The 16,917-nt window shown below is 40.4% G+C and overlaps 1 protein-coding gene across 3 annotated transcripts in view; it reads left to right on the top strand.

Annotated features, from left to right (window-relative positions):
- orc4 (origin recognition complex, subunit 4) overlaps positions 1 to 16,917 on the top strand; it is a 117,653-nt gene that overhangs the window by 11,478 nt on the left and 89,258 nt on the right. For all 3 annotated transcript variants that reach the window (XM_059970269.1, XM_059970270.1, XM_059970271.1), the window contains exon 2: positions 1,215 to 1,290. In XM_059970269.1, the coding sequence (XP_059826252.1) occupies positions 1,234 to 1,290 (57 nt within the window). In that variant the 5' untranslated portion in view covers positions 1,215 to 1,233. The remainder of the gene's footprint in view (positions 1 to 1,214; positions 1,291 to 16,917) is intronic.

Raw genomic sequence — 16,917 nt, 5'->3', positions numbered from 1 at the left:
AATATCTGAGACAATCTACCCTGGTTATACTGCACCAACTTCGATACTTCCGAGTAACGGGCAAAAACATGGTCTGCAGTCAGGGCAGCTCCTGCAAACCCAAACCAGCTCCTCTGTCAGCCTGATATCCCAACCGGTTCTTTCAACATCTTGGCCAGCTCCGTCAACACCAGTCCAGCTACTCCAATCAGTAAGCAGCTCACTGATGGAGTAGACCTGCAGTACCTCTCGTTCTTGGAGTAGAATTGTCTTGCATTCATGAAAAACACATTTGGTTGGCTCCTGAGAGGCTGCTGCGTTCGGTTACCGGAAGTATATGATTATATGATGTTACTTTTAGTATGCTTCAATTTGAAGGTATTTTAATTCTTTCATCATATTCCAATATAATTTTTGAGTGCACCTAAATGAATTGAAATTGGAATGATCCATTCTCCCCCTTTTCCATCTTGTTTTCCTATGTCTTTCATTTATTGGTGCATAAGTGTATGGGTTATATGGTGTCAGTTGAAATAGACCCAGTGTTGCTATCTGGGTTTGTGGATGAAGTTTAGCTTTATGTATGTTGTTGATTACTGTCCTTGCAATATTTAGAAGGACAATATAGGATGCACAACTTTGCCAGCAAACTTACTAAGACTGCACAATGAACTAAGAAGCTCTCAAGTAATTTTCAAAATCAGGAATTTATTTTAGAGTCATTTAACCTCAATTTTGAGTAAATAGAGTTTGGTGGTGGGGTGGAGATGCCTCTCTACCAAAGGAGGTGTAAGGTGCTTCTCCTGTCTGCTAGCCTTCAGCCTACCCTTGGGTGAGCCCCCTTCCAATCAGGGTTGCGTAAGGTCATGGGAGTAAGTGGTGGATGGTTGTATGAACAACTGATGCACATCACAAGTCCTGGTTATATGATGACTGAATACTGAGGAGTATTGATAATGGCTGGGGTCACCCATCTTGTAAAGTCACTGCCCAGATGAAGGCAATGGCATACTGCTTTTCTAGAATAATTTGCCAAGCACAATCATGCTCAAGGAAGGACCATGATTACCTATGTCATATGGCACAGCATTTAATAATGATGATTTTGTCAGTAAAAACTTGTCTGTAGGAAGTACTTTGAGAACATCATTCACTCTTTCTGATAAAGTAGTCACCATTTAGTTGTGAAACATTTAAAATGATTGGGTCCTATTTATTCTTGACTTGTTTTACAGTTTGTGAATAATTTCCATCATGAACAAAAGAAGAACGAAGGACAGCAGTTTATCTCTAGGAGAGTGTATAGCCGAGGTTTGTAATTACAAATTACTTTGTATAATTTCCTATGTGTTACAAAAATTGGTTTTGTGTGTATACAAGATTCTTAATGAAAAATTGTTGTTAAAAACAAATGAGTACAATATATTTCATGGTGTTCCATGTTTGCCCCCAATCTTCCCCAGCTAATACAGTAATGGTAGAAGTATAGTTTGCTGCAGGAATAACTTGCATCTTTGGAACATTTTTCATATCATTTGTTGTTTTGTATTAAAGCTAATGTAGTGACCAATTAACACACAACAAATTCCAAAAAAAAGTTAGGACAGCAATGTTGGTTCAAAGATAAATATTGGCATGGTCACAGGCAGAACATGTCAGCTTATCAAGTGTACATTGGAGTTTAAATAAATGTGGATTGACCGTATTGAAATATATAATATCCTAAGAGAGCTTGACACTAGATATTGAGATGATTTCACTAATGGGCGGATCACAAACAAGACAGTATTACCACAAAATAAGGGGCTGGACATTTAAAATTGGTAAAGAAATTTCTAGGCCAGGATTCACTGTCCCTGAGGGTACTAGAGCAGATCATTAGATATATTTAAGGTAGAGATAGATCAATAGCAGAAGTGGAGTTGAGCCGAGCATGCGAGGAGAATTTCTTCGGACAGGTGGTGATGAATCTGGATTTTGTTGCCACAGGGGCTGTGATAGGTTTGTGATTGGTAGGGGTATAAAGGATTTAAAGGGGAAGTCAGGAAAGTTGGGTTGGAAAAAAACAACCATGATTAAATGCAAGAGCAGACTAGAGGGGCTGAATGGCCTTATTCTGTTCCTGTTATCTTATGGTCTTATTTTCAGCCTCCACAATATTGTATGATGGGGAAGTCTTAAGTGGCTTGGTGGCCTACACCTGATGCAATTTACCTGAGTCTTGTGTGTGATCTTTCAAAAGTACCCAAAAGACAATATACTTAAAAATGAAATGAATACTCAGCAGTTCAGCCAGCATCTTTTCAAAAGAAGTATATTTATTATTATGGCACAATAGCCAGGTATGAACCAGATAAAGTAGGAAAACAAGAACACTTTAAGTGGCAGAGAACAAAGGGTGAAGAATATGAGAGATGTGATACAGTTGGTGATAGTGCTGGCAGAGGGACTGAAAGCTTTTTAATTGCAAATGTTTTGTTTTGGAGGAGATGTACATGGGCAAATAAAGTCACAGGACAAAGGAAAGAAACAAACAATGCTGGAGCATTGAGATTCATAATACTAGTTGCTGGAAATGTGAAATAGAAGATATGCTGGAAATACTTTGCAGATTCAACTTTCGATTGCAAATTGACATTTAAATCCATTTTTTTAAAAATTGTAATGAGATTTAATAAAATTGCGGTATAAGACTGGAGCCCATGATCTGACATTGTTGTTAAGTGAGCAAGTTTTTTTTCTGTTTAATTTAGAGAAGTTAAACTTGTAACAAAATGTTTGATTCTATATTCCAATGTTTCATTTTGATTGAAAGAAATAACTCAAGAAGCCAATGGGACAGGAAGGCTTGAATTATTAGAATAGGTTGGATAGGCTGGCACTGATTTTCTTGAAGTGAAGAAGGCTGAGGGGGTGACCCAGTATTTATTTAGAGATACAGCATGGGACAGGCCCTTCTGGCTCAACAAACCTCACTGCCTGGCAACTCACCTACCTAACACTACCCTAATTACAAATGAATTTGCGATGACTAACTAACCTACTAACTGGTTTAACTTTGTGAAGAAACTGTGGAGGAAACTGGAGCACCTGGAGAAAACTCACACGGTCACGGAGAGAATGTACGGGCAGTGCCAGAATTGATCTCTGAACTCCGGAATGCCCTGAGCTGTAATAGCATCACACTAACTGCTATGCTACTATGGCACCCATGTATTTTATAGAGGTTTATAAAATGATATGTATAGACAAGATCAATTATAAAGGTCTTTTTCCCAGGCAAGGGAATCTAAAACTAGAGGACAAGGGTTTAAGAATTTGGTATTGTGCAATGAACCAGATCTGATTGGGGAGCTTAAGGTAAAGGAACCCTTACGAGACAGTGATTATAATATGATAGAATTTATCCTGCATCTTGAGGGGGGAAAGCTAAAATCAGTGTATCGATATTGCAATTGAGTAAAGTAACTACAGAGGCATGACAGAACAGTTGGGCAGAGTTGATTAGAAGGGGATGCAAGCAGTGATGATTGTAGAACAGCAGTGGTAGAAGTTTCTGAGAACATTTTGGAAGATGCAGGAATTAAAGATTTAAAAATAACTCGGTCTTTTGAAATTTTTGGTGGGCTGCCATCATCGCAAGAAGTTGGTTGTTGGTGAGACAGTGCAAGGTTTAAAAAGAGCTCCATGCCTTTTGGAACATTTCGGCAGGCTTCAGTCATAATTATCTCTTAGGCACTCAGCAGAGACCAATAAAAAGAAGTAGCCATTCTGGGATTCGGGCAGTGTTAGAATAATTCAACAAGCTTGGGCAAGAATAGGCGCAGGCTGGAATTGAGAGTTTAGAGTTACAGCAATTGTAGACGGGATGGTAGTTAAGGCAATGGAAAGCTTCCTCTGTGAAATGTAGGATTTCAGGGTACCTGACAGTCTCTCTGCTGACTAGGTCTGCAGGAAGTGCAAGATGGTGCCAGTGACCGTTGGTGACATGTTGTAGATAGCTCACAAAGCTAGAAGATACTCTTTTTCTTTTAGATACAGTGTCTTGAAAAAATATTCAGCCCAACTATTTTCATATTTTGCTGTCTCATTTTCCAAAACTTAAAATAGATTTTTTAGCTAATCCACAAAACATTGTGTATCATATCAAATCAAAATAAAAATACTAAAACTTTGTCAACAATCTACAAAATTGTGAGGCTGATAAAGTAGTCATCTCCTTTCTTCAGGTACAATATATTGTATTACCTTATCAACTCACTGAGTTTGTTGATGTAGACAATTGGAGATAATCTGTTTTTCAAAGAATTCATATAAATAAAGACCTCTCTCTGTAAGGTACAACAGTATGGTAGATTTTCAACAGACCAAACCAAAATGAAGACCAAAAAGTATTTGAGGTAAGTCAGGGAAGTGATAATAGAGAAGCACAAATCTGGGGAAGATCAACTCAAAGGCACTGAACATACGTCAGGCTCAGTGTAGCCCATTGTGGAAAATGTGGAAAAAAAAATGAAACCACATCCATACTGCCTACGTCAGGCCACCCCTCTAAACTTAGTCAATGGAGAAGAATGGCATCTGTAACAGAGGCTACTATGATGCCAACAGACATTGAGTGAGCTGCAGATGTCAATGGCTGCAATTGAAGATGAAGTTCATTGCTCCACAATTTTTCAGGCTTTGCACAAATGTAGTATTTATGGAGAAGCAACAAGGCACAAGCTTTGGCTAAGCAAGAAAGCATATCGTTGCCTGTAAAGGCTTAGCAAAATGTCACTTAGAAGAAACAGTGAAGATGTGGAAGAAAGTCTTGCGGTTGGATGAGACTAAGGGGGAACTTTTTTGGCCTCAACACTAAGTGGGTCATGTGATGTAAATCTAATGCTGCACATCAGCCAGGTAACACCTTCCCTACTGTAAAGTATGGTAGAGGTAGTGTCATGCTATTGGAATGCTTTTCACAGCAGGGACTGGAAAATCTGTTCAGCTTTGATGGGAAGATGAATGCTGCTAAATACATAGAGATCCTGGATAAAAACCTGCTAGCCTCTGCCAGAAAGTGTAAACTGGGGAGAAAGTTCATCTTTCAGCAGGACAACAACCTAAAGCACACTGCCAAAGCAACCATGGAGTAGCTTCAAATGAAGAAAATTGATGTACTTGAGTAGCCCAGTCAGAGTCCTGACTTTAACCCAATCAAGCATCTCTGGCAAGACCTCAAGTAGCCGTCCACCGCTACTCCCCAACTAACCTGGCACAGCTTGAGCAATTTCCAAGGAGGAATGGGCAAATCTTACTCCATTATATTGTTAAAATCTAATAGAGACCTATCCAAAAAGACTACTGGCTGTAATAACTGTGAGAGGTGGTTCAACTAAATACTGAGCAGTGGGGAATGAATAATTTTGAACTGATGACATTTAAGTTTTTGAATTTTTAGTTTTTCCATGCTTTGCAGTTTTGCCTGTTTTTTTTTTAAGGTTCTACTATGGAAAACAAAAGAGGACATAATTCACAAATAAAAATGCTCAGTTAAATTGATCAAAATCCCTGGTTGTAATACTCATTTATCTGAACAAAGGGTTGGGGGCTAAATACCTTTACAAGGCACTGTATACTTCTGAACTGTGATTGGGTGCAGCCTGTAATTTCCTTTTTAAGGACGTTCTTTTGCGCTGACTAAATGATTGGGCGTTTTTGCAGTTTTCTAGGGGATTCAATGTACACTCTGGAGAGTGTGGCCATTGTTGGGGATGTACATTGCTTTGATGCCTCATGGCAGAAGTGGAACTCATGGGTGGCTCCATTACTCCATGCCGCTTTAAAGCATCGAGCTCCTGGACGGGCTTTGCTCACCTTAGTGCCGAACTGGCTCTGCAGCTGTGAACTCACTTTCAGAATCTATGTATTATCTGTTCTTTTTTTTTCACTCATTTGGTGTTTGACTGTCTTGTGTGGGTCTTTTTAAAATGGGTTCTATTGTTTTTCAATCAAAAATGAGAAAATCTGCAAATCACACAAAATGCTGGAGGAGCTCAGCAGGCCTGATGAAGGGTCTTCCCCCGAAACGTCAACTGTACTCTTTTCCTTAGATGCTGCCTGGCCTGCTGAGTTCCTCCAGCATTTTGTGTGTATTGCTTCTATTGTTTATCTTTGTTTTGTGGCAATAATGTATTAGCCTGTAATTGCAAATGTCATTGTACTTTTGATGAAAGGAGAGGCTAAAGGTAGGAAATTACAGGCCAGTTAGCCAGACTTCAGTGGCTGAGAAGAGATTGGAGCCCATTGTTAAAGATGGTGTTTTGGGGTACTTGGAGGCACATGATAAAGTAGGCTGAAGTTAACAGTATTTCCCTGAGGGAAATCTTGCCTGACAAATCTTTTGGAATTCTTGGAAGAAATAACAGCCAGAGCAGACGACGAACAGACAGACATACTTTATTGATCCCGAGGGAGATTGGGTTTCGTTACAGTCGTATCAACCAAGAATACTGTAGAAATATAGCAATATAAAACCATAAATAATTAAATAATAATAAGTTAATTATGCCAAGTGGAAATAAGTCCAGGACCAGCCTATTGGCTCAGGGTGTCTGACACTCCGAGGGAGGAGTTGTAAAGTTTGATGGCCACAGGCAGGAATGACTTCCTATGACGCTCAGTTTTGCATCTCGGTGGAATGAGTCCCTGGCTGAATGTACTCCTGTGCCTAACCAGTACATTATGGAGTGGATGGGAGACATTGTCCAAGATGGCATACAACATGGACAGCATCTTCTTTTCAGACACCACTGTCAGACAGTCCAGTTCCACCCCCACAACATCACTGGCCTTACGAATGAGTTTGTTGATTCTGTTGGTGTCTGCTACCCTCAGCCTGCTGCCCCAGCACACAACAGCAAACATGATAGCGCTGGCCGCCACAGACTTGTAGAACATCCTCAGCATTATCCGGCAGATGTTAAAGGACGTCAGTCTCCTCAGGAAGTAGATACAGCTCTGACCCTTCTTGTAGACAGCCTCAGTGTTCTTTGATCAGTCCAGTTTATTGTCAATTCGTATCCCCAAGTATTTGTAATCCTCCATGTCCACACTGACCCCTTGGATGGAAACAGGGGTCACCGGTGTCTTAGCCCTCCTCAGGTCCACCACCAGCTCCTTAGTCTTTTTCACATTAAGCTGCAGATGATTCTGCTCACACCATGTGACAAAGTTTCCCACCATAGCCCTGTACTCAGCCTCATCCCCCTTGTTGATGCATCCAACTATGGCAGAGCCATCAGAAAACTTCTGAAGATGGCAAGACTCTGCGCAGTAGTTGAAATCCGAGGTATAGATGGTGAAGAGAAAGGGAGACAGGACAGTCCCTTGTGGAGCCCCAGTGCTGCTGACCACTCTGTCACTCAGTGTTGCAAGCGCACGTACTGTGGTCTGCCAGTCAGATAATCAATAATCCATGACACCAGGGAAGCATCCACCTGCATCACTGTCAGCTTCTCACCCAGCAGAGCAGGGTGGATGGTATTGAATGCACTGGAGAAGTGAAAAAACAGGATCCTCACAGTGCTGGCCGGCTTGTCCAGGTGGGTGTAGACACGGTTCAGCAGGTAGACGATGGCATGCTCAACTCCTAGTCGGGGCTGGTAGGTGAACTGGAGGGGGGTCTAAGTGTGGCCTAATCCTAGGCCAGAGCTGCTCTAGAACATGTCTCTCCAGGGTCTTCATGATGTGGGAGATCAATGCCACCAGTCTGTAGTCATTGGAGCCACTGGGGCGCGGCGTCATCGGTACAGGGACGAGGCAGGAAGTCTTCCACAGCACAGGGACCCTCTGGAGACTCAGGCTCAGGTTGAAGACATGGTGAAGTACTCCACATAGCTGGGGGACACAGGTTTTGAGCTCCCTGGGGCTGACACCATCTGGGCCTGCAGCCTTGCTTGGGTGGAGATGTTTCAGCTGTCTTCTCACCTGTTCAGCTGTGAAGCCCACTGTGGTGGTTTTAGGTGTGGGAGGGGTGTAGTCACGAGAGCAGGATGGGGGGCTGTAAGGAGGTGTAGGAGGGGAGAGTGGAGTATGTGTTGGTTGGGGGCCGACAACAGATGAATCATGTGGGAGTGGGCAGGGGCCACAGTGTCAGATCTGTTGAAGAAAAGATTAAGTTAATTGGCCCTGTCCACACTGCCTTCAGCTCCTCTGTTGCTAGTTTGCCGGAACCCAGTGATGGTCCTCATCCCACTCCAGACCTCTCTCATGTTGTTCTGCTGGAGTTTCCACTGGAGCTTTCTCCTACACCTGTCTTTAGCCTCCCTGATCTTGGCTTTCAGGTCCCTCTGTATTGTCCTCAGCTCCTTCCTATTCCCATCTCTAAACACCCTCTTTTTAGTGTTCAGGATGTCCTTAATGTCCGTTGTTACCCATGGCTTGTTATTTGAATAACAAAGGACAGTTCTTGCCAGAACTTTGCAGTCCACACAGAAGTTGATGTAACCAGTGATGCACTCTGTGAGCCCATCAATGTCCTCTCCACGTGGCTCACAGAGTGCCTGCCACCTCGCCACCTCAAAACAACCCTAGAATGTCTCATAAAGGAAGAAAGAGTCAAAGAAGAGTCAGTGGACATTGTTTACTTTGATTTTTAGAAGGCCTTTGACAAGGTGCCACAAATGAAGCTGCTTAACAAGGTAAGAGCCCATGGTATTATAGGGAAGATACTGGCATGGATAGAAGATTGGCTGACTGGCAGGAGGCAAAGAGTGGGTATAAAAGGGCTTTTTCTGGTTAGCTGCCTGTTACTAATGGTGTTCTACAGCAGTTGATATTGGGACCACTACTTGTATCACAGTGATTTGGATGATGGAATTAATAGCTTTGTGGCCAAGTTTACAGAAGGGCAAGTAGGGTTGAGAAAGCAGGCAGCCTACAGAAGGATTAGACCGATTAAGAGAATTGGCAGATGGAATATGGTGTAAGGAAGTGTATAGTCATGCATTTTGGTAGAAGGAATAAAGGCATAGACTTTTTTAAAAAACGGGAAGAAAATTAAAAATTCAGAGATTCAAAGGGACCTGGAAATCCTTGTGCAGGATTCCTTAGAGGTTAACTTGAAGGTTGAGTCGGTGGTAAGGTAGACAAATACAATGTTTGCATTAATTTTGAGAGGACTAGAATATAAGAGCAAGGATGTAATGCTGAGTCTTTTTAAGGTATTATCCAAACCACGCTTGGAGTATTGTGAGCAGTTTTGGGCCCCTTGGCATTGGATAGAGTCCAGAGGAGGTTCAGGAGAATAATTCCAGGAATGAAAGGGTTTAGGGTACGCAGAGCACTTGATATCTCTGGACCAGTACTTGCTGGAGTTTTGAGGGGGGCAACTCATTGAAAGCACTAAATAGAATGTATGTGGAGAGGCTGTTTCCTAAAGTGGAAGAGTTTTGGACCAGAGGGCACAGTCAAAGACAGCATAAAGGCAAAAGAGAAGGCATGCTGTACTGCAAAAATTTAACAGGAAGCTAGAAGATTGGAGCGCTTTTTGAAACCAACTGAAGGCAACCTTTAAAAAGCATAGTTGGAGAAAAGTAGAAATATGAAAGTAAGCTAGCTCATAATTACAAAGAGGATACCAAAAGTTTTATTTCAGTTATATTAAGAGTAAACAATAAGTAAGTATGGATCTTAGATGCTGGAAGATGGTGCTGGAGAAGTCATTATGGGGGACAAAGATTGGCAGACAAATGAATACATATTTTGCATCAGTCTTCAGTGTGGAAGACACTAACAACATGTCAACAATTCGATATTCAGGGGGCAAAAGTGAGTGTAATTGTTATTACTAAGGAAAGGATGCTTGTGAAGCTGAAAGCTCCCTGAAGGTAGATAAGTCACCTGGCCCAGATGGATTACATCTCAGGATTCATAAAGAGGTAGCTGAAGAGATTGTGGAGAAATAAGTTATGATCTTTCAACTGTCACAAGAGTTGTAAGTGGTTCTGGAGGACTGGAAAGTTGCAAATGTCACCCCACTCTTTAAGAAGGGGGAAGGTAGAAGACAGGAAATTGTACACCGGTTAGCCTGATTTAAGATTTTATCATCCATAATTAAGGATGAGATTTCAGGCTACTTAAGAACAATAAAATAAGCTGAAGTCAGCATGGTTTCCTTAAGAGGAGGTTTTGCATGACAAAATAATTTGAACTCTTTGAGGAAATAACAGGTAAAATAGACAAAGGAGATGCAGTGAATGTTGCTTACTTGGGTTTTCAGAAGGCCTTTAAGAAGGTGCTGCACATGAACCTGTTAAACAGTATAGAAGTCCATGTTATTATAGTAAGTAAAAGATTGAGTGACTGCCAGAAGGCAAAGAATGGCAATAAAGGAGGATATTTCAAATTGGCTGCTGTTGACCAGTAGTGTTCTGCAGTAGTCAATGTTCTGTTACTTTCCATGTAATATAACATGGACGTGATGAAATTGATGGTTTTGTGGCCAAGTTTGTAGATGATACAAAAGATGGAGGGGCAAGTAGTGTTGAGGAAGCAGGGAGTCTGCAGAAGTCTTGGACAAATTGGGAGAATGCACAGAAAGTGCCAGGTGGTTGCAGCATAGAGAACTGTGTCATGCACTTTAGTAGAAGGAATACAGGTATTTTCTAAATGGGTAAATAATTCAGAAATCAGAGTTGCAAAGGGACTTGCTTGGAAGCCCTTGGTGAGGATTCCTTGAAGGTTAGCTTGCAAGTTGAGTCAGTAATAAGGAAGGTATATCCTTTGTTAATATTCATTTCAAGAGGATTAGTATCGAAAAATACAGAGTAATGCTGAGCAATGTACACAAAATATTACAGCAGGATTTCTTAACCAGGGTTCTGCAAAACCCTAGGGTTTAGCAAGAGATAGTGATTTTAAAAAAAAAAACTTTTTTTGAAACTTCGCCCAATGTATGATGCTAGCACTTGTAGTGGTGGGCAGCAACTGAGCAGCCCCAGTAACAATCTCGGCCCTGTATGGCAGTGCACAGTTGGACCGTGTTTATTTGGTTGAGTCTATTCTCAGCTTTTGACAGAAGATAGGGGAGGCCATTGTGTGCTGTATTGCTTGAAGGGGAGAGTGTTGAGGAGTGTGAAGTGTTTTCTGAGCATTGAATTGACTCGCCCAACTCGAGCTGTAACATCAGCCTCTCACTCCCGAATTGCCTCCCAACTTCCACCTGTGCGCTGCCAACTGACTTAAGGTAGCGAATGAAATGCCAGTGTGGTAGAAAATTGGAGGGAAATTTTCATTCTAAAGGTGGTCCAGTGTGGCGATTTTTGAAGAGGAGGTGTGAGATGGAAGAGGAGGATTCTAGGCGTAGGCCTATGGACAATTCTGATAAGGTTAACGATGAAGAATTATAATCTACTGAGTTGTTTCACTGCACTAGTGCAACAATGGACGCAAAAATGTCTGTCTGTACAATGAAAGCTGTTTATCAATGGGTTTCACATGGATGGGTGATTCTAGTTGTCCTATTTTATTGGGCCTAATCTGTGGCAAACAACTTAGAAATGGAGCAGTAGCTCCAGCAAAATTGAAAAGACACTGACCTACAAATCACAGACATATGACACGTAAAAAAGCTGATTATTTTAAACGACTATTGGAATCTCAAAACAGATTAAAGTCTTTGAAAATAAAGACACACTCAGTAAAAAGTTTCTGGAAGCAAATTACTTAGTAGCTTTAAGACCAGTTCACTCAAAAATGTTTTTAAAAAACTGTAAAAACCTGGAGAAAGAGCACACCAGCCTCCTGCTACATACAGATATCTGGTGGGTTAACACTGGAAGAGAACTCAGCAGGGTGTTCGAGCTGAAAGGTAAATTGCAGAAGAACTTTCAATAAAATAATAGGCCAGATTTTGCTAAGAGTTTGAAGATGAAGAATAGCAGTAGAAACTAGCCTATGTAACAGACATTTTTTTCATCAGATGAACCAACTAATTGAACAAGTCTCTGGAAGGTCCTGGCGCAAGTGTTTTGACTTCAAGTGACAAGATCCTTGGATTTAAAAGGAAACTGAGTGTTTGGAAGAAATCATGTTGCAAAAGGAATTCTTGAAATGTTTCCGCTGCTGCTTGAGCTTGAGAGTGAGGAAGGGTATCAGAAAGTCTCGAATCTTATTGAAAACCACCTGGAAGAACTGCAGAATAAAACTGAACAATATTTTCCCTCCCTTTCAACACGTGTATGACTGAGTAAGGGACACTTTCTCTAAATCTTCTGCTCAGCCTGAGAGCTTGACTTTGGGAAAAGAGGAAGAACTAGAGATGCAATCTGATTGTGGACTCAAGATGAGATTTACTGACCTGCCCACAGACGTGTTCTGGATTTCTGTAAAAGAAGAGTATTCTGCCATTCATAGGAAAGCAAGGAATATTTTGCTGTAGTTTTCAACTTCTTGCACGTCTCAGCAAGCTTTTTCTTGTTTATCAAGCCGCAAGAGCAAGGATAAAAATTGTTTTATTTCAGTTGAAGGTGAAATCCGTGTGTGCTTATATCAAGCTCAACCCAGAATTGAGAAATTATTTGTCTTATGAGTTTTTAAAATTTGTGATTGGGAAAGAAAGAGATCAATTTCTAGAAAGATAAGTAACCTTAACTATTTTTTTCAAAAAGAAAGTCTGGCTAAAAATTAATTCTCTACTCAAAAGAGCATTGACAATTATTTTTGGATTATTATATCGACAACTTACTGATTATGCTAGTGTACCATGAGCTCCAGATATTATAATTTTTATGCAAGGGTTCCCTGAGACCTGAAATTATTTCAAGGGTTCCTCCAGAGCAGAAAGTTTGAGAAAGGCTGTGCTAGAAGAGCTCTGTTAGTCAGGCAGCATCTCTGGAAATAAAAAAAAAACAGTGGACATGTTGAGCCAAGGCACTTTATCAGGACATTAAAGTTAAGGTAATGTAATGATGAAGTTTATAAATTATTACCCATACCAGATTTGGAGTATTGAGAGTTGTTTTGAGCCCCTTATCTAAGAAAGGGTGCACAGATGTTGGACAGAAGGTTTACAAGAATGATACGAGGGATGGAAAGGTTATCATATGAGGAACTCTGGGTCTGTACTCACTAGAGTTTAGAAGAATAAGGGAGATTTCATTGAAACTGACAGAATATTGAAGGGTGTGGATGGAGTGGACATGCAGAGGATGTTTCCAGAAGTGGGAGAATCTAGGACCAGAGGCCTCAATAAAAGGATGTTCCTTTAAAAAAAGAGATGAAGAGGGATTTCTTACCCAGGGAGTGGTGAATCTGTGGAATTCATTGCCACTGACAGCTGTGGAGGCCAAGTCAGTGAGTATATTTAAAGCAAGAGTTTGATATGTTCTTGATTAATAAAGGTGTCAAAGGCTATAGGGAGAAGGCATGAGAAAGGAATTGAGAGAGAAATGTAAGTCATCCATGATCAAATGGCAAAGCAGACTTTATGGAATGAATGGCCGAGTTCTGCTACTCTGTTTTATGGTCTTTAGATGTTAGGAGAAAGATTTAAAGGGAACATCAGAGGAAGATTTTTCACATGGTGGGTGTTGGGTATATAGATTGAACAACCTGAAGAGGTTTTGAGGACAGGTGTAATTACAGTGTCTTAAAGATATCCAGACAGGTGCCTGGATAGAAATGTTTAGAACAGTGGTTCCAAAGCTAGGTAATATCGCCCATACCTTCTGGGGTAGTGGGAATTTGTAAAGGGACGATAAACATAAAGAGGGCAGTAGCAAGGGGTCAGCTGAGAATTACGGGCTTAATTCAAGAAATTAATTACTTATTATAAGCATTTGATCCTCAGTGTCTCATAATTGATTACAGAGATCACATAATCATCATTTCCTAACCCACCATTCTGTTAGACTCTGCTCAGGACCCCTTAACCATCAGGCTCTTAACCATCCCATCACTGAACTGTTCCTGGAACCTAAGGACTCTTCAGCTCATGTTCTTGATGATGCTTATTGTTTGTTTATTTGTTTATTATTATTATTTTCTTTTTTTATTTGCACAGTTTAATATCTTTTGCACAATGATTGTCCTTACACTGATTCTATTGTGATTTTTGGATTTACTTTGTTTGTCCACAGGACAAAAGAAACTCAGGGTTGTATATGGTGACATATATGTACTTCGATAATAAATTTACTTCAAACTACTTATTGTAATTTATAGTTTTTATTATTATGCAATGTACTGCTGCCACAAAAAAAAATCAAATTTCATGGCATCTGCCAGTGATGTTAAATCTGATTCTGGAAAAATATCAAGTGCCATGTTCTCAATACTCAACTATTTTGAGCTTTGTATTGCGAATGATGAACAGTTTGAACACTTGCTATTGCATACGCAAGTCAGATGGCTCTCAAAAAGAAATTGCCTGAGAGGCTTTTATGTGCTTTTTGAAACTTTTCTTTGAAGACTCAAATGCTTCATTCAGTAATCAATTCAAAAATATTGAGCATAGCGTTACTTTTTTTGTCAATTTTTGTAAAGTAATGAAATCAACCTTTCATTGCGAGGGAATGATGTAAACCTTATTTCCGAGTTGGAATAGAAAGAATGAATACCAGATGATGATCTTCAAGTACACTGTGCCCACCTGGGTGAGCTGCATAAAGACATGTCGGAGAGATTTCAGGATCTTCTCTTGATTCAAGTTCCAGATTGGGTAATAAATCCATTCCTGAACACCTGTTATGAGGTATGAACAGGAAGGATGGAGGATCTTGCTACAAAATGACTTTGAGCCAAAGCCAAGCTTCAAAAATTCATATCAAGACTTTTGGTTGCAGAAATAAATCTTTGTGAACTCTATTCTGCTCTGTAATAAAAGGTTAAGACGTTGCCTGTGCCTTTCCAATATCATATTTAGTGGAGTGCAGTTTCAATGCAGTCACGCAGCTTCTTTCAAAGCAATGAAACAGCATGTTACTTAATGTGGGAATCTGAGACTCCTGAGTGACATTCAGCCTGATATTTAGAAGTTGCACCAAGCCCATCCAAATCACTGAATGGTGAAAAGGCAATGAAGTAGTAAATAGTTGAACTACTAATGTATGCTCTAAAATTGTTGATGAAAATTGTTTCTACCTAATTAAATAAGGAGGTTATTTTATTTATAGCTTTAAATAGATCTGAATAATTTTTGCGCTGTGCATTACTGAGAACTGTGCATCATAAATCAAAATTCTTTATAGTTTTTATGTAATGGCCAGAAAGGGAGGGGTTAGTGTTGAGGATGTGGTCCATGAGCCAAGGGGACAGCAACCAAAAAAGTTTGAGATCCACTTGTGTAGACTGGTATGAGTTTGGCAGGGGTTAGAAGGGCTTAAAGACATTTTCTGTGCTTGATTACTCTATCATAATGCTTTGTTTTATTTGGGTTCTTGTTGAAGGAAGAACCCAATGGAAGGAAGCAAGCCCTTCAGCCTTTCTGCTTCACGCCAACCACGATGCCCTTGTGGAGTGGTTAGACTTGCCCATGTTTGGCCCATATCCTTCAAAACCTTTCTTATCCATGTACCTGTTCAACTACCTTTTATACGTCTTATTGTACCAACCTCAATATCTTCCTCAAGCAGCCATTCTATATACTGACCACCCTCTAGGTGGAAAACGTCACCCTATTAAATTAATAAAACCTATTAATAGGTTCCTATTAAATCTCTTCCTTCTGTCTTTAAGCCAATGACCTCTAGTTCTCAATTTCCCAACACTGGGAAAAGACTGAGTTCATTTCCTTCATCTATGCCTCTCATGATTTAAACTATAAAATCACCTCTCAGTTTTCTGTGCTCCAAGGAAAATAGTCATAGCCAGTCCAACCTTTCCCTGTAACCCAGTCTCTGGTATCATCTTTGTATGTAAAACTTTTCTGTACTCTTTCCAGTTCAATAATATCTTTCCTGCACCAGAGTGACCGAAACAGAACTCTATACTCCAAGGGCAACCACGCGATGACCTTCCAACTTTGATACTCAATGCCCTGACTTGTTGAGGTCAGCAAGCCTTCTTCAACACCTAATCTACCTGTGACTCCACTTTAAGGGAATCACATACCTGAACTTAAAAGTTCCTCTTTTCTAGAACACACCCCAGGAAACCTATTGTTTACTGTGAAAGCCCTCATTTTAGAGGATCTGTCCTGGGTCTAGCACATGTCCTATCAGGGTCTAGAACCAAAATGGATAATTTCACTCATCTTCACTTACCCCATCACTAAACTGTTCCCAAAACCTATGAACTCATTTTGAAGGACTCTTCATGTCATGTTCTTAATATTTATTGCTTATTTGTTTATTATTATTATTATTTCTCTTTATATATGCACTTGTTTTACACATTAGTTGCTTGTCCATCTTGTTGGGTGGGTCTTTCATTGATTGTTTTATGTTTCTTGTATCTTCTATGATCGGCCACAAGAAAATGAATCATGGGGTTGTATATGGTGACGTGTACTTTGATAATAAATTTACTTTGAACTTTGAATCTTGATTGGACTTTCCATTATGCAGCACCTCGCACTTTCCTGAGAATTATTATCTCTTGACACCCTGGTCAGCACTGTGGAGGTCTTGTACTGCAGATGATTGAAAGAAAAACAGATTTATTCAGCATTATTCATGATCAGCAGGACGAAGGGTCTCGGACCGAAACATCAACAGTGCTTCTCCCTATAGATGTTACCTGGCCTGCTGCGTTCCACCAGCATTTTGTGTGTGTTGCTTGAATTTCCAGCATCTGCAGATTTCCTCTTGTTTATCTATGACCTCAATGACATTAGAGGTGGTGTGCCAGTGAATCACCTGTTCTGGTGGGCTCTCTTCAAGTATAATATACACAAATGCTGGAGGGCCTCAGCAGGTCAGCTAGCATCTATAGAAATTAATAAACAGTCCATGT

The sequence above is a fragment of the Hypanus sabinus genome, chromosome 5, assembly GCF_030144855.1.
Source record: "Hypanus sabinus isolate sHypSab1 chromosome 5, sHypSab1.hap1, whole genome shotgun sequence".
NCBI lineage: Eukaryota > Metazoa > Chordata > Chondrichthyes > Myliobatiformes > Dasyatidae > Hypanus > Hypanus sabinus.
This window is presented reverse-complemented; position numbering and strand designations above follow the sequence as displayed.